General features: G+C 41.6%; 1 protein-coding gene across 1 annotated transcript in view; it reads left to right on the top strand.

Annotated features, from left to right (window-relative positions):
• The window catches only part of LOC149155559 (uncharacterized protein At1g76660-like), a 54,150-nt gene extending 35,702 nt beyond the window's left edge, over positions 1 to 18,448 (top strand). Inside the window, 1 exon segment of the mRNA XM_089445711.1 lies at positions 18,362 to 18,448. Coding sequence (XP_089301837.1) covers positions 18,362 to 18,403 — 42 coding nt within the window. The 3' untranslated portion in view covers positions 18,404 to 18,448.
• Positions 18,449 to 19,385: the final 937 nt, after the last annotated feature.

Raw genomic sequence — 19,385 nt, 5'->3', positions numbered from 1 at the left:
AATTCATATCTCATGTCAGGGAACTTGGATTTTGATGATTTTAGAGTCTCTCTCATGAGTAACCAAGGCAAATTGTAGTTCACTTTCATTTCAATGTCAAATTCTAAATGACTTGTAAATGTCAAATAAGAGAGATGTATAGGTAAAGGTAAATTAGCTTTAGTGGTTTACTAATTTTTTAAAACCTTTTTATGTTGTTTTTAAAATTTTTATGCTTTTTGAAAAGTAAACTAGGGGTGTGGTGTGTACAAGTGCCCCTTTATGTGAATTTGAAATGCACCTCGCTTTTCAAGAAGGGGTGCCCATAAACCCCTCTTTTTGTGAAACATGTCATGCAACTTGATGAAATGCTTCAAAATGCATTTTTTGGAGTTTTGCAAAAAGGGTGCACGGTGAAACATTTTGCAAAGCACCCCCTTATCTCGGGGGCATAGGGGATGAGGGTGGTGTGCACTAGACCCTACAAAATGCATCCTCGTGTAATCCATGGTCCGATGTTGAATAAAGAATAAATTTGGTCCTATTTGGAACAATGCTTGTGACTACCTTTAATAGTGCATATCTACTACATGGGCAATCCAAGTTCTTAGAGCTTGCGAATATGGTTTTCATACTGAATGAAATAGGCATATACATCAATACCACATCTACTTTGCATTATCTTGAAGTTTCATAATACGCTGATTATTAGTACATGAATGCTTGTGACGTTAGTACGAATAGGCGAATATAACCTTATAAGCGGGACACCACATGTATAGTCATCTCCCTTCATAAGAGATTCATTTGCTGAATTAAGTTTATTGAGGATAGATACAAGGATGCAACCTACTTAGACCATATTTAAGAGTGTTTAAATCTATATTAGGGGTAATAAGGTTCAAGTAAGAGGGTAATCCTTAATTATTAGAGTTAATTAGCCTTGTTTGGAAAAAATATAGTTACTACTGTGCCTTATTAAGGCGCTATTTAATCCCTCACAATGTTATGCCAAGATTTCTAAGGTTCAGTTAATTATATTTCCACAACATTTAGCTCTTGCACATCAGATGTCCTTGTATATTATATTCCCTATTGTTAATCTTCACCTATAAGTGTTTAGGTACCTGAATGTAATCTTCCATTTAACTTGTAGAAAATTTGCAATAATTTGTTGCATTCTTTTTTCATATAGTTATATAATTTAGTGGTGTTGAAGTTAGGTACCTGAATGGAATTTTCCATTTAACTTCCTTGTAGTAAATTTGCAATAATTTGTTGCATTCTTTTTTCATATAGTCATATAATTTAGGGGTGTTGAAGTTACCATTAAGAATAATTTGATTTGGGTCTGAAGCATGATGAAAATACATGCCTCCTCTTTCAAGTAATAGAATACTGAAAATATTCTTATAAGCAATATGATGATCTATATTATGGTTTCTAGAAGTTGTGGAATCTCAACCTTATGTTGTTTCATAAGTCGTCATTAATTACACATGAGATGATAAGTAGTTTCCATTGGTTCCTAGGGGTCCTTTAGTACAAATTGACTTTATTCATGGAAGGACATCATAGTCAACATTTTCATAATAGTACCAATGTGGCTTGCGATGAAAACTTGATTAAACTTAGAGAGGGGGGGTTGAATCAGTTTAGTACATTCATGGACCTTAGATCTCCTTATCTTTTAACTAATTAAACAAGCAATTTAATACATTATGAACAACATATTAAATGCTCGAACAACAAGAAATGTGTGAACCAAAACATCACATCAGCACATAAAAGCATCACATATGAACACCAGAAATAAGTGGAAAGCCATAAAGGAAGAAAACCATGACTTTGTTATTGTTGTGAATCATGATGCAAAGGCAAGCTCCTACGCCCTTATTACATCTGATTTTTTGTAGGCTCCAACCTACAGGAGGCTGCTAGCTCAATTTTTCTGCAAACTACAGCTTACAAGGAAGTTCCAACTTCCATATACTTTCCGCAGGCTTCAACCCACAGGAGGCTCCTACCTCAACATGCTAATACATACATAAAATAACATGCTGGTTTACCTGGTCTATAACTTTGCATACCTCAATTTCTGTCTCAGCTCCTTCCTCTCCTCAGATTTGCTTGACATCTGCTCTCTATGTGTACTAGGTAATTAATGAGCATCTCTACAATCAACTCTCACATTCACTCATTCTCTAAGCATATAGCCTTGCAACAACCTCACACATTTTTATAAACAAGTTTTGATGGTTGTTGGTATTCCAAACATGAATATGAAGTGAAAAGACTTATCTCTTAGCATTCCACTCATTCGTTTCACACCTTTTGAGATTTTGAATATTAAAATAAATAAATGCTTCACCAAATATTATTTTCAACCACCTGTAATGATTAGATCAACAAGCATAACAGCCATAGTCTTTGCAACATACATTAGTAATATATCAACAACTATAACACATCACAACTTACAAGCATAACAACATGCTTCATGCATTTTTATTTGTCTTTGCCTTATACCTTTACCTTTGCCTTTGCCTTTGACTTTGAATTGCATCACAACATCTCAGCTCAACCATCATATGCATATAACAACATTAAGCAAACCAACATTCGTCACCAACTCATCAACATCTCCAAGCATCACAAGCATTACTCAAAATCACAAGCTCAACAGTGTGATGAACATAGGCTGCAAGATACCTTGCAACATACTTTTCCATCAAGCATAACAATGATCAACAATATAATAACATAATATCATAAGCATATGCAAGCAGTCCAATAACAAGCCTTGCCTTGCACCTCTTCAATTGATCTTTGTTACATAATAGTCTTTGCAACATTGTCTGTTCCTACCTTTGTTAAAATTGGCAACTAGGGCCAAACTCCATGGGGGTCATCTTATTTATGGCAGCTGATATTTTTCTTGGATTCCTCTCGTCGAGAGGTGTAGGATTGATCTAACGATCGTCTGATTTCGACATGTATTCATGGAGATATGAATTTATTTGTATTCCTTGACAATTTGTCAAGGTCAGCTAGCAAGTTAAGTTGTGTTACACACCCCAACTAACCTCAACGTTGCATATAAAAGGAGGAGACATTGTGTCTCATTTCACTCACTCTCATCCTCACATCTCTTCTCTCTCCTTGTCTCTTGGGTATACGAAGGAGAAAGAAGACTCTCTCACACGTGGGAAAAGAGGACGCAGTTAGGGCATCATTGTGAGGACGCAACTAGGGCAGCGAGGATGCAGGAAGGTACAACCATCTTGTTTGGGGTGATTTAGGCCTGCTTTGACCAACATCTTACCTTCTTTCATTGCGGCTTTGCATGGGTAGCCTCTCCTAGGCTAGACGAAGTGCTGTGTTGACTTTTGGAGAGCTGATTTGGGACAGCGTTCACTGGTTAGGGTTGGCTGTAGTTTGCTATAGCATTCATTGCTGATTTGACCATCTTTTTTTGACTGTTTTGGGCTGCACATACTTGCTGTTGGAGGCCGAGTTCTCCTAGGATATCTTAAGGTCATTGGTGAGTTGTTTGACCAGCTTTGACCTTGCTGATTTGATTTATGCTGCTGCTGTTATAAATCACAGATTTTTGATATTGTACTATCTCTCTCTCTCTGCTGAATTATTGAAGAATATAGAAGAATTGATTAAAGGGTTTCCCCTCATTGGGGTTTGTCCCTGGCTAGCCACCACATCTTGCAGCTTTGCATGGGTAGCCTCTCCTAGGCTAGACGAAGTGCTGTGTTGACTTTTGGAGAGCTGATTTGGGACAGCGTTGACTGGTTAGGGCTGGCTGCAGTTTGCTATAGCATTCATTGCTGATTTGACCATCTTTCTTTGATTGTTTTGGGCTGCACATACTTGCTGTTGGAGGCCGAGTTCTCCTAGGATATCTTAAGGTCATTGGTGAGTTGTTTGACCAGCTTTGACCTTGCTGATTTGATTTATGCTGCTGCTGTTATAAATCACAGATTTGTGATATTGTACTATCTCTCTCTCTTTGCTGAATTATTGAAGAATATAGAAGAATTGATCAAAGGGTTTCCCCGCATTGGGGTTTGTCCCTGGCTAGCCGCCACATCTTGTGTCTCTTGTCTTGGCTTGTCTTCTGTCGATTTTATTTATGTTCTATCAACATTTTACTTATATGTTAATGTGATTGCTATACTGAGAATTGACATTGGGTTAATAAGAAGAATTGAAGTAAATTGCTCTAAGCATAGAACATACCATAATTTAACAACCTTGCTACTCACAAGCATCAAACATCCCTTGCTGCTCTTCTTGTTCCTTTGCCATCAATGTCAACATGCATACCTCTTGCTAGTCCTAATGTTCCTTTGCCATCACCTTCATCTCAAGCATATTGAGTCATTATGTATATTAAGCAAACCTTGCTGCTCCTACTGTTCCTTTGCCATCAATGACAACAATGCTAACAACCCCCCCTTTGGCATTGATGGCAACATAATGATCCTCCCCCTTTTGTTTTTAGAAGCATTTCTTTTCAACTTACCTCCTCCTTTGACATTAATGGCAAGGGGTCTAGTTCTCAATTCATCTGGACTTATGTAGGAACGAAACCGAATATAGATATAAATAGGAACACAGAGATGCCATAGGAACAAATCTTCATTTCATTAATATTAAAGAACTGAAAGATGCTTACATATAAAATGGAAATAAACTAGCTCAGGCGATGGTAGCTTATCTCTGAGAAGAGATGTGGTGGCTACATGCCTCTGAACTGTGTTACAATGAGGCTAAAGGGCCTTTTTATTATTGAACAACAAAGGGAAACCCTAAACAACCAAAACCCTAACCCTAGGAGATGGAACAACATGAGTTTATGGAACTCATTGGGGTTAGTTGGACAACCAACTTTCTCGGGTTGTAACTTGGTCATATGATCTCCGTTTGGCGCGTATGATACCTTGTTAGAAAGGTCTCTTCGAGTACTACAACATTTGTAACAAGACCATGCCTACGACTGTGGGCCTGCTATAGACCTAAAAAAGCAACGTTTAGGGGGTCAAAACAACTCTGGAAGTTCAAGACCTGAAAAATTGCTAAAAATAGTAAATTGTGCTATAATCAAGGAAACTGATGAAACCAGCTGGAGGTCTAGGTGGAATAAGTGAGTGGCCACCAATATCTCATCTGGATTAGTCCTCCCCCCTTAGGAAGCAATGGTCCCCATTGCGTTCAGAGCCTCCATGAGGTGAGGAAATTTCTGTTGAACATGGCTCCACTTGTCCTGGTGAAGGAGTCAACCTGCTTTGACAACTCGATATAGCTGAATCCTTTGCTGACGAGTGTTATTGATTTGTGTGTCCATGATCCTATCAGCCGTGGCCTGTTCGATATAGCTTGGGTTGAGCTCTACTGGTGTTAGCTGCTCAACAATGTCTGATGTGTCCAATAATGGGGGAAAGTATGGTCGCATCTGGTCTGCATTGAATACTAGGTGTAGGCTAAGGAAAGGTGGAATGCTCAACTTGAAAGAATTGTCTCCTACAACCTTAGTGGTGATGTAAGGCCCATATCGCAGTGGGTGAAGCTTGCGGTGGGCTCCAACGAGGTGCTCCTTCTGCAAATGTAACCAAACTTTGTTGCCCACCTGGGACTTGTGTGACACCCGATGCTGATTTTGATGTTGTTTGTACTTGGCATTTGCTATGTCTAATATGTCATGGACCTGTTGGCAGATGTGCTGAATGCGTTCAATGAAGCTGGTAGCTCTGTCAGCTTTAGACTAGACATGCGCCGAATCTGCCTGAGTAGCTGCAAGTGCTATGGCAACATTAATGGGACATAGTGGCTGGAATCTCAACCCCACCTGAAAGGGGCTGTGGCCAATTGAGCTATGGAGAGCTCTGTTGTAGTTGTGCTGGACATAGGGGAGGCTTTAATCCCATGTGCGTGGATGCTTCAAGTTGTACATGCACAGGATGTGCACGATCATCCTGTTGACGACCTCTATTTGGCCATCAGTTTGGGGGTTGAAGGCTGTGGACTTAGTGAGCTTGGTATCTAACAACGACCAGAGGTTTGACCAAATTGTACTTAGGAACTTGTTGTCTCGATCTGAGATAATGGACTGTGGGATCCCAAAGTGTACCCATACTAGTGGCTTTTGTTGTGATACTCTTCTTGCAGGCCGCCATAATGACCATTTTAGAGAATCTATCGACGACCATGAAAACACAGTCGTTGCCATGCTTGGTAGAAGGAAGGCTTGACATGTAATCCATGGAGATGTGTTAAATTTGGACAACTAGGTCCAAACTCCATGTTCTGATGCTCAGATTAAGAGGCTAATATTTTTGTTGGATTCCTCTTTCTGAGAGGTGTAAAATCCATATAAAAATAGTCTTAATCCGATGAGCAGAACTTATATTTTGAATTTATTATTCTTAATAAATTATATGTGCAAAGGTCAGCCAGTTTTGTAATGTAGGCTCACATGCCCAACAGATGTGTCACACACCCTCGTTGATGGATATATATATACAGGAAAAGTTGGAGAGAATTTGAACACAAAAAAAAACAACTCACATCTTCCTCTCTCATCCTAAAAAGTACGAGCTACCTGGAGGACGGATTTCAGCCACACGTGGGAAGGACGAAGAGGATTTTTCTGCTTCTAGGGTTTCTGCTGCTAGGGTTTCGCAGAAGTTTGACCAGCGTTGACCAAACAAGCTGAAAACTTGTGGGAGGTTCGATTTTTGAAGGCCATACTACCTGGCACAAAAATCGAGGTCAAAGGGTTGACCGTTTTGCTGCTGCGTTGACTTTTAGCTTGCTGCCCTTGCGTTGACTTTTCAGGACAGCGTTGACTTTTGTAGAACTGACTTGGGTTGACTCATCTACTGGTTGGAGGGTTGTTGTGACACATGCTGGGCTGGCTGACCAAAGGAGACTTTGCTGGTTGAAGCATCCTGTTGACCGCCGAAACAAACACATACATTTTTCTTGTTTCTGATTTGTCTTCTGTAAGATATGCTTATATGTTCTATCTGCATTTTGCTTATCTACTTGTATGATTGCTGTGAGAAAAGTGAAATTGCTCTTAGCATAGAACATCTACAAAACTTTACATGGTATCAGAGCTGAGGTGAAGACAAACTCTATCTATAGCAATCATCATCGAAGGAAATGGATTCCTCTAAGTTTGAATTCAGGGAGAATGACAAGCTGACTGGAAGTGATGACTTCCATGCCTGGAAGATGTTATTAGATCTCAAATTAGAAGATCATGATCTCCTAGATCATGTGACAGGGAAGATTCAAGAACCTCCATCAAATGCCTCTGTTGCTGTTAAACACAAGTATAAGAAGGGAGAAATCAGAGCAAAACCGCTGATCAGGGAATCCATAAATAAGAGTCTGGTTGCCTACATATCTGAACTAGGCACATCCAAGGAGATGTATGACAAACTGATACTTATGTTCCGAGTAAACAATGTGAACCAAGTGCTATTCCTCAAGAACAAGTTGAAGAATATGAAGAAGGGCCGAGACGAGTCTATTCAAACTTTCTTTATGAAGTTGACCGAAACCAGGAACAATCTGCTAGCTATTGGGGAGACAATAGCTGATCGTGAGATGGTTCTCACCGCACTTGGAGGACTTCCATATGAATGGCAAGTATTCACAACTACCATTCTCAACAATAATACCATCCCTAACTTTGATGAGCTTCTGTCTAGATGTATGCAAGAAGAAACAAGGATGAAGGAATTTGATAATGAAAGAAATGCTGCCTATGTTGCTCATTCCCGAAAGAAGAACTCTGGTGGTTCCAAGGACAAAGGAAGGACTTAGACTCAAAAGAAGAAGGGTAAATGTTTCACCTGCCATAGGACTGGACACTATGCTAGAGAATGCCCCTTCCAGAAGAATTCTCCCGATAGTGACGACAACAACAACAACCGAAGGAATGGGAATCAAAGAAATGACAAATCCAAAGGAAAGAGGAAGGCTCACTTTGAAGGAAACCATCCACCTTCTAAAAGGACCAGAAATACCAGGTATGAGGAGTCTAATGTTGTTGATAAAAGAAATGAGTATATTCTAATATCTGCTCTCTCAGCTGCATCTCCGCCCGACACTATGGATGTCTGGCTAATCGATAGTGGTGCCTCAAGACACATCACCGGATTCAAGGAAGCACTTTCTGACATGGTTGAAAGGGATACTAATCTAGAAATTACCCTTGGGGATAATGCCACTTATCCTGTGAAAGGGACCGGGACTGTGACCCTCCACTTGTCTCAAGGACAAGTCCTCCATCTACAAGATGTACTCTATGTACCCAAATTGAAGAAGAACCTTGTGTCTGTATCTGCCATGGAAGACAAAGGATTCAATGTAACTTTCTCTGATGGAAAGGTACTCATGTGGAAGAAGAGCTTCAAGGAAGCTATCTCAATTGGTTTTAGAGTTGGTACACTCTACCAGGTTGGAGGGAGTCCGTTGGGAGCTATGACTTGTGATACTATCCGTCAAACCGAACTATGGCACCGAAGATTTGGACACCTTCATTACAAGGCTCTTCCCGAAGCAAGGAAGGTGGTGACAGGGATGCCTGATTTTGGAAATAATCATAAAGGTGTATGTAAGGGCTGTGCTGAAGGAAAACATACAAGGGGACCTTTCCCCTCAAGTGTCACAAAGACATCTGAGATATTGCAACTGGTCCATTCTGATCTTTCCGGTATGTTGCCTGTAACATCCCTGGGGGGATGTTCTTACTATATGACATTTACTGATGACTTCTCTCGCAAAACCTGGATATACTTCTTGAAGAAGAAGGATGAGGCTTTCATGTGGTTCCGTACCTTCAAAGCCTTGGTGGAAAATATGACCGGAAAGAAGATCAAGATTTTGAGGACTGACAATGGCACTGAATATGAGTCAAATGAGTTCAAAGACTTTTGCAGAGAAGCTGGCATTAAGAGGGAGACTACCACTGCATATACTCCTGAGCAGAATGGTGTTGCTGAACGCAAGAATAGGACTATTGTGGAAGCTGCCCGTGCCATGCTATGTGACCAGGGTCTTCCAAAGTTTCTGTGGGGAGAAGCTGCAAATACTGTTGTGTACATTCAAAACCGATGCCCTCATTCCGCTTTGGACTCCAAAACTCCCGAAGAGGTTTTCTCTGGTAAGAAACCTGATGTCTCACATTTTAGAATTTTTGGATGTCCTGTCTATTTTCATGTGCCGAAAGAAAAGAGAAGTAAGCTGGACGCTACTGGGAAGAAAGGAATGTTTGTGGGCTACAGTGAGACTTCTAAGGCATATAGAGTCTATGTACCTGGTCAAAGGAAGTAGAGATAAGCCATGATGTCACTTTTGACGAAGATGCTTCCCTGAAGAAAGTAGTAGATCTTCCTAGATCTGAAGAAAACCATGAAGAAAGACCTGGAAATCTGGAAGAACCCCAGGATGAGACTATGCCTGATGTTGAAGAGCCAATGGACCCTATTGATCCTTCCCCTTCTCTAGGAAAGAGGCCATCATGGCTCAGGGACACCCTCGAAGATGCTGAGGGTCATGCTGCCCCAAGGGGAACATTCCGAGAAAGCAAGAAGCCGTGTAGATACCAAGGGTATCTAGCTGCCATGAGTACTATTATACAATCTGAACCTGGATCTTTTGAAGAAGCCATCAAGCATCAAGTCTGGAAGGATGCTATGCATGAAGAATATGAGGCTATTATGAAGAATGATGTCTGGGATGTGGTCCCGAGACCGAAGGACAAATCTGTTGTCACCGCTAAATGGCTCTACAAGATTAAACATGGATCTGATGGGAGTGCTGAAAAGTTTAAGGCAAGATTTGTTGCCCATGGCTTCTCTCAAAAGGAAGGAATTGACTATGACGATATATTTGCACCTGTGGCTCGATATACCACCATCCGATCCATCATAGCCCTTGCTGCTACGCAAGGATGGAGTCTTCATCAGATGGATGTCAAGACTGCTTTTCTGCATGGTGCAATAAAGGAAGAGGTGTATGTAGAACAACCTCTGGGATTTGAAGTTCAAGATCGAGACACTTATGTCTGCAGGTTGAAGAAAGCCCTCTATGGGTTAAAGCAAGCACCCAGAGCTTGGTATGAGAGGATGGATAGTTACTTGATGAAGCTGGGCTTCACTCGAAGCAATGCTGATCCAAACCTTTACTTTAAGGTTGAGGAAGGAAAGCCTCTCATTCTAGTGCTGTATGTGGACGACCTCTTCCTGACAGGTGATGACCCTCTCATTCATCAATGTAAGAGGGAGCTTGCTGCTGAGTTCGAGATGAAAGACCTAGGACTGATGCACTATTTCCTAGGCCTGGAGGTTTGGCAAAGACCTGGAGAGATTTTCCTTTCTCAAGGAAAGTATATTGTGAAGCTTCTGGAAAGATTTGGGATGGTGGACTGTAAGTCCGTGTCGACACCAATGGAACTCAACTTTAAGAAGTTGAGTGGCAGCGCTGCAGGGCCTATCTTGGCCAATCCTACTGAGTATCGTCAACTCATAGGAGCTTTGATGTTCTTAGTGAACACCCGTCCGGACATATGTTTTGCAGTGAATACTTTGAGTCAACAGATGGTTGAGCCTCATCATTTTCACTGGGTTGGTGCCAAGAATCTTTTGAGATATCTTCGGGGCACGATAAACCATGGGCTGAGATACACTGCCGGGAGTGTGATACTCCGGGGATATACTGATGCCGATTGGGCTGGCAGTGTGGTGGATCGTAAGAGCACATCTGGATGCTGTTTCAATCTTGGCTCTGCTTCGATCTCATGGATGAGCAGGAAGCATAAGTCGGTGGCTTTGAGCACCGCGGAGGCCGAATACATTGCTGCTAGTATGGCCTGTTGTGAAGCAGTTTGGTTGAGGAAGCTCTTTAGTGAGCTGTTCCAACATGTGCTAGATACCACTGTAATACTCTGTGATAATCAGAGTGGGATTCGTATGACTGAGAATCCTGTGTTCCACGACCGATCCAAGCATATTGATATCAGGTACCACTTTATCCGGGATATGGTACAGCGAGGCGCCGTAAGGCTCGATCATATAGGAACTGATGAGCAGGTCACGGATATTCTCACTAAGCCCCTGGGGAAGGTCAAGTTCCTAACCTTCCGTGAGAGTCTTGGTGTCGTGAAAAGACCCTATGATGTGGGTCCTGTTGGACAATGAGCTCTGGGAGCTCTGGGGGGCTTTGGGGATAGCTTCTCGGAGCTATAAGCACTCATAATGCTTCTGCCCCACCCTTGTGATTATTGAGCTGGTTCGCCACTCATTTAATCTGTGCCCCGTATGCATCCTACCCATTGAGTTCAGGGCTCATGGGAAGTACCTCTCATTTGGCCAATGAGGTGTGGAAAAGCTAGAGACTATTAGCAAAGACTGATGGACGCATCAGAGATTGCCGTACTCTCTATCTAGGATGGCATGGTCCAACCACTTGATCTGGGATCAAGATTTGTGAGGTCTGGGACCTCTGGACTGATTATGTCAGTCGGGGAATGATGTCTTTGTGACTGACCCACTTCTGTTCTGAAATAAATAAGCCAGCAAAGCAAGTTTCGGCGGGATGACTCACGATGTTAATTGCACTAATAGATCGAGTTCTCCCTAGTTGAGAGGGAGTGTTAAATTTGGACAACTAGGTCCAAACTCCATGTTCTGATGCTCAGATTAAGAGGCTAATATTTTTGTTGGATTCCTCTTTCTGAGAGGTGTAAAATCCATATAAAAATAGTCTTAATCCGATGAGCAGAACTTATATTTTGAATTTATTATTCTTAATAAAATATATGTGCAAAGGTCAGCCAGTTTTGTAATGTAGGCTCACATGCCCAACAGATGTGTCACACACCCTCATTGATGGATATATATATACAGGAAAAGTTGGAGAGAATTTGAACACAAAAAAAAAACAACTCACATCTTCCTCTCTCATCCTAAAAAGTACGAGCTACCTGGAGGACGAATTTCAGCCACACGTGGGAAGGACGAAGAGGATTTTTCTGCTGCTAGGGTTTCTGCTGCTAGGGTTTCGCAGAAGTTTGACCAGCGTTGACCAAACAAGCTGAAAACTTGTGGGAGGTTCGATTTTTGAAGGCCATACTACCTGGCACAAAAATCGAGGTCAAAGGGTTGACCGTTTTGCTGCTGCGTTGACTTTTAGCTTGCTGCCCCTGCGTTGACTTTTCAGGACAGCGTTGACTTTTGTAGAACTGACTTGGGTTGACTCATCTACTGGTTGGAGGGTTGTTGTGACACATGCTGGGCTGGCTGACCAAAGGAGACTTTGCTGGTTGAAGCATCCTGTTGACCGCCGAAACAAACACATACATTTTTCTTGTTTCTGATTTGTCTTCTGTAAGATCTGCTTATATGTTCTATCTGCATTTTGCTTATCTACTTGTATGATTGCTGTGAGAAAAGTGAAATTGCTCTTAGCATAGAACATCTACAAAACTTTACAAGATGGATTCCCAGGGCCAGCTAGGAGTAGGCAGAGGAGTATACAGGCTTGCTTCTTGATTGTAGGTTGGGCAATGGTGCAGGTAGTTTAGGATTTGATGTACTTCCCAACATCCTGTCGAAGGTTCGGCCAATAAAAATACTTGTACACCGCTGCCACTGCTATTGCTTTTTTCTACCCCAAAATGTCCAGTGACCGGACTGCAGTGCGCCTCCCAAATCATCTTGGCACGCTCGCTTGAAGGAACATAGAGGTGTCCTAGTCGACATAACAGTGTGTCCCGAAGGTGAAAGTCTGGAACTTGCTTGCTTTCCAGGAGCATCTGGTATGTGGTGCCGAATTTTGGATCACTCTTGTAAAGGTGCGGCCATCTCGAGGTCTCGTGTCCATAAGAGTTGAGCACAATGGTCAACGACATAACCGACAGTCAGTTGAGGCAGTATGCAACATTACTGGTGTTGCCCTTGTTGTACTTAATGTTAAAATGGAACTGTTGCAGACATGTGGACCATTTTTGATGGTGATCGTTCAACAACTTTCCTTGTGTCTGTATGAACTGAAGGGGTTGGTGGTCTGTGTGGATGACTGTTTCCTTCCCCAGAATGTAAGGCTTCCATTGTCGACAGAGTTGCACAATGGAATACATCTCTTTGTCATAGGTTGGGATACTTTCAAACTACATCTGAAAGTGTCTCATTGTGATATGCCACTAAATGCCCCTGCTGGGTTAGAATTGCACCAATAACATAGTCGGAGGCATCTATCTCAATTTCAAATGGTTTCTGCAGGTTTGGTAATGTGCTCACCGATGCAGAGCAAAGGCAATTCTTCAACTCGACAAATGCCTATTGCTGGGATTCAAACCAAAAAACTTTGCTTTCGCTCCACCCTTGGTTACTTGACTCAAAGGCCAAGTGATGTGAGAGAATGCCAACACGAACTTTTGATAGAAACTGGCAAGACCTAGAAAGTTGCGGAGGTCTGTTAGAGTGGTTGGGGCTGGCCAATCCTGAATAAGTTGTATCTTGGCTGGGCACACCCTGTGACCCTGCTCATCAATGATGTACCCCAGATATTGAACATGGGTCATACCAAAAGTGCACTTCTCCAAATTGGCACACAACTTGTGTTGTCACAGGGTTTGGAGGACTTGTCGAATATGGTGTAGGTGCTCTTTTCAACTCTAGTTGAAGATAAGGATTTCTTCCAAATACACTACCACAGACAATTTGGTGAAGGGCCTCAAGATGTCATCCATTAGCCTCATGAAGGTTGTCGGGGCATTTGTCAACTCGAAAGGCATGACTAGCCATTTGAAAATGCCCTCCTTGGATTTGAAGGCAGTTTTCCACATATAGGAGGGTTCGATTGGCACTTGGCGATAATCGGACTTCAAGTCAATCTTGCTGAAATATTTGGTCCCATTGAGCTGGTTCAAAAGGTCATCAATCTGTGGGATTGGATACCTATTCTGGACAATGATCTTATTTAGCGCCTGCCTAATAGTCAATATAGAGCCTCCAGGTTCCTCCCTCTTCTGTACCAACACGATTGGGCTCACATAGGGTGATGAACTTGACCTGATGTAACCCTTCTGTAACAGCGCCTGAATCTGCCTCTTGATTTCATTGTTCTCCAAAAAAGAGCGTCGGTAGATAGGTCCATTGGGTAGCTACGTGCCCGGGGTCAGATCAATGGAGTGCTTGACCTAAAGTGTATGGGTACCCTGGTGGGTGAGGTGAAGATGTCCCTATACTCCTCCACGATCTTGTCCATTTGCTGCTGCCGTGCGGAGGAGCCCTGTTTGGAGGCTGTGGATGTGGCCACAATCTTCCTCTTGCTCTGAGGGCGAATCATAAGGAAGACAAATTTCCTGGTCTGGTAAATGATCTTATTGCTTTGTTTAGGAGAGATCAGGGTAAAGGCGATAGGCGACGCTACCTTTGGTATCCTGTACAATTTTTGACCCAAAGTAATAAAACAGAACAAGGCCTGGATTCATATACATCATGACGCTTCCATAGGTATGGATGAGCTAATAAAACATCACACACTTCGAGAGGGGCAACATCGCACAATACCTTATTTGTATAGGGCTTGATGCTATAGGGCAGACAACACTATTGATGGACACAAAGGTCTCGCCCTTGGTGGAGCCACTCGATGGTGTACAACAGTGGGTGCAGTGTTGTTGGCAGCTTCAATCTCTTAACGACCTCAGCTAAGATCAGGTTCTTCTGGGTCCCATTGTCAGCGATGAATTGCATCGGCGAACCCTTTACCCACATCTGCAAGTGGAAGAGGTGCTCCCTCTCCTTTGGATCCTCAGGTTTTGCCTTTTGGAGCTTGGTGGTGGCTACCGTCTTAGTGGGCTCTACGTCAATGATCTGCTTTCCCTTGTTGGTTCCCTTGTTGGGTTTCGGATTAGAATTGGAGCATGCATCCGTCTCAGAGTCTTTTAGCTTGGCCACCAGCGCCTGCTTTGCATGACATTCGTTCGTGTTGTGAGTGGGAGTTTTATGGAACTCACACCACTTGCTGGTGTCCTTAGCCTTCTCATTATTCTTGGCTTGTGGCTTCGAGGAGTTATCTTGGGGGGTTGCGGCCTTTGCTCTGTGGCTTGGGGGTGCCTTTGCTCTGCTTTGGGTTTACAAATCCAAAGTCTCACTTCTTTTGCTTGAATTTTTGCTCAATATTGGCAGCATACTAGTATGCTGCACCAAGCGAGGAGATGTCCATACACTGCATTTCCTCCTGAATTTATTTGTGCAAACAATCGCAGTACTTGAGCATCAGATGTTTCTCAGAATCTTTGATACCCAACTTTGTGCAGAGGGTATGGAAAATATTCGTTGGCTCATGAACATCTTGATCCCTTTGTTGCTGTAGCATAGTCCATTGCATTTACTTCTTGTCATAGCTCCCAATAGGGTAATATTGTTCCTTGATAACATCTTGGAAAGAGTTCCAAGAGGGTACGACTGAAAACAGAGAGGGTTCCTCAGCCTGTCTCTCACAGTAAGTTTCCCACCAGTCCTTGACATGGGGGGCGACTTTAAGCAGTGCAAAAGTAATCTTCTCCCCATCGGAGAAACTATGGACTGAAAAATAACCTTCCAACAGATTTAGCCATTTATCTACAATATCTGCATCTATTTGACCTTCGAATATAGGGATATCGAAGTTAACTTGTACCTTGAAGGGAGTAATGTCTCCAAGGTGACTGCTGGATGAAGATGTGTTGCCGATTAGCATCCGCCGAAGGATCTAGGCAAAGTTATCCATCATTTCGTTCCTCTGTCACTTGAGGGCTTCTTCGAGCAACGGTTTGATAGGGTCTCCGGCTCCCTCATCTTTCTTTTCTTCTGCCATGGGAGGTTATCGGTGTTGGCGGGGCCAGTCTTGCAAAGGCTCAACCAGTGCAAGTCCCAACTCCTTATACCCCGACCTCATTGGGGACATGCAAAGAAAAACAGAGAAAGGGCAGACCGCTTTGATACCACCGATTCAGACTTATGCAGTAACAAAACATAATACAAATATAAACATAAACACAAAGATGCAACAGAAACAAATCTTCATTTCATTAATATCAAAGAACTGAAAGATGCTTACATACAGAATGGAAATAAACTAGCTCGGGCGATGGTAGCTTATCTCTGAGAAGAGATGTGGCAACTACATGCCTTTGAATTGTGTTACAATGAGGCTCAAGAGCCTTTTTATTATTGAACAACAAAGGGAAACCCTAAACAACCAAAACCCTAACCCTAGGAGATGGAACATTAAGAGTTTGTGGGCCTTGTTGGGGTTAGTTGGACAACCAACTTCTTGGGGTCATAACATGGTCATATGATCTCCGTTTGGCACGTACAATACCTTGTTAGAAAGGTCTCTCCAAGTGCTACAACATTTGCGGTAGCCATAGGCTATGGGCTTGTTGTGGATCTAAAAAAAAATGCTGTTTAGGGGGTCAAAACAACTCCGGAAGTCCAAGACCCAAAAAATTGCTAAAAATAATAAATTGTGTTATAATCAAAGAAACTGATGAAACCAGCGGGAGGTCTAGGTGGAATAGGTGGGTGGCCACCAATATCCACTTGGATCATCAATGAAAGATATCAAGGGGATATCCATTGATTACATAAATCCTCTACTGCTTTAGTACAAATTCATTATCAACTTTGCAACAAGCTACTATCAGATTACATGGTTAAGCTCCAAAAGGTTTAGGAAATCTCCGCCGGAGAAAGTAAGCATCATTTAGTCTTCCATTTGAAATAAGTCTGACCCATAAAGGCATCCGACAAATGAATTTAGCAAATAAAATGCATCCATGCATTATACATTTCTGATTTGAATTTTAGTCATTGACATCATTATAGCCCTCCTCTGATCAGATCTCTTAGATTGATTAGATAACTGCTCTCTCTATTCCTTTCTTCATATTGAAGAAATGAACATGTTCAGGAAAGCAAGCAAAGAGCAAGGTGAAGAAAAATAACAACCATCAATTCTTTCAAACTCTAACTATGCTACCAACAATGGATGTGATCATGCAACTTTCCTTTGGATGATTCCATACTCTTGTTACCACTAATGTACGAGCTTCTAAACGATGAAACAACAGAACCCTCTACTAGATCAAAGAGAAATGCTTCTCAATCATCACACTGTTCTGTTCATGTTACATAATTTGTATCTCCAACGTCTACATTTGCAACAACCTCCATCCATTGTTCAGGCTGACAATGCAATTTCTCCGTAGAATTACCACTGCCCTATATGCTAGTCCAAAATGAACAATTGATTGGAATTGAAACTTGAATCGACCTTTGGCACCCAAGCCCTTGGAATATGAGTAGGCATCTCCTCCTTTACCTTTCTTTGTGAATACCACGAATTGAGCACAAAACTTGCAAGGGAAGTATAATCCTTATGACACATACTTACAATATGCCCTACAGGCCAATGGGCTACTTTCAAAGATAATCCAAAATCTCTTTGAAAGATAACTCACATGTTACATGTTATCCAAGAAATAATAACCCTTCTTGAAAGTTGTAAAATTCCCTTTCTGAAGATGGTCACTACCTAGTGTGAGGATTTTCGCTCTATACTTGAAATTTTTGGATTCATAGTTCCACAAGGAATGAAACTCAAAAAGAAACAAACCATTAAAATTGATTGAAACATTCCTGTGATGCCCTTTTCCATGGAATTCGAATATATTACGAGTCTCATTGCACATATCGCTGGTGATCCCACTGAAACATTTCCCTGCGTGGTTTCTTTGTGACCACAAGGTTTAGGGGATGTGGAAGATATGGCTAAATAAAATGAATATTGCCCATCAACTTGGAAACAATAACATGGCATATAACAATAAATACAACCAACATATATATAACGCACAACAATAACCCAAAGTTTTTACAGATTTCGTGGAGAATCGTTTTGCCCAATTGAAAACCTTCTTAATATCCATGATAGTTGGCATTGGAAGTCTTCTCTTAATCACCAGGAAATTCAGCCCAGGAAGGGAATGTCACAGATGTGTTCACCCTTCGGGCCATTAAAAGTTAAAACACTAATGCATGATATGTAGTGTTGAAATATGTAGTAGCTATGGTCAGCATTTCATCAAATTATAAAGGAGAATTTAATAGTTTGTCACCACAAGTCGACTCATAACTAGCCTCTCAAGTCGGCTCATTTGATGGATGACAAGTCGGGCCTATTAGGGCTAATTAGCCCTCACACAACCACTATAAATAGGGCATCGATCAGTCTCATTTTGGATCATCAAAAGTTCAATGAATTGGTCTGCATTTACACGTGAATTTGGCCTTCATTTCAGGGTACGAAGAAGATTTCAAGTATACTTTTGACTGTTGTTTGATTGGTCAAAAAGGGCTCGTGCTACAGTGACAAGGATCATTTGTTACCTTTGTTTTTGACACTTCTATTTGGGCCGAAGAGTGCAGAATCAAGCTCGCTCTCTCTTGTGACATATATCTGAAGTTGACCGAGAATTTTCTTGACTTTTCTTCTCCTCAGTTTGTTGGGTATTACAGTGAAGACTTCGGCCCCTCTGTTGCAGTTACCTCAGGCCTAGTTTTGGCCTCCTTGTGCAGATCAGTCTATTGGACAGAAGTAACATCTCTCTCAATTTTGATTAAGACTTTGATAGGTACTTTGTTGGAACATTTAATGTACTATTGATGGACAGAATCTCTCTCGTTAGGAAAGTTTTTGGGTTTTCCCCTGAGTGGGTTTTGCCTTCGCTGTGAGCCTAAATCTTGGTGTCTTGTCTCTTATTATCTACTGTTCATTGTGATCTCTGTTTACTGCCCTTGTTGAAGAATCATTGGTTGAAGTTTTTCATGTATATCTTCTTATTGATGAAAGGATAATGAAGTAATTGTTTATATCAATAGAAGTAGCCATCAAATTTTGAAAAACTATTCTAGTCACTGCTCTAGTAGAATTTCAACACGTAGCAGAAGCAAACTTAAGGCGAGTACAATTAACTCATCGTAACAATCAAATTTTGTGGTGGTAAGACACCTGTGGAACAACAAACTAGCATCATTCAAAAGACAGATATTGTCTTCTTGGTATCCTTGTTGGCTTGAGAACTTAACTTTAACACTTATAGTGAGCATTAAGTGCAGATGGCCTTTTCCTTCCATTGAGTTTTCCTATATACTATTGCCAATGCTAGAATAGCCTTCAATCAGCTGGAATTTTCTTAGACCTTCCTCATGAGCCACTTTTGAGAAACACAAGAAATAGACAAGTACATTAAATCACCCTCCAACTATCAAATTCATGTCATCGGACCAAAGAGACGACCTCTCTAGCGTAATGGTAAGTGACTC

This window comes from Pinus tabuliformis, chromosome 9, assembly GCF_031772625.1.
Source record: "Pinus tabuliformis cultivar Carrire ecotype Pingquan chromosome 9, CPIR1, whole genome shotgun sequence".
Taxonomy (NCBI): Eukaryota; Viridiplantae; Streptophyta; class Pinopsida; order Pinales; family Pinaceae; genus Pinus; species Pinus tabuliformis.
This window is presented reverse-complemented; position numbering and strand designations above follow the sequence as displayed.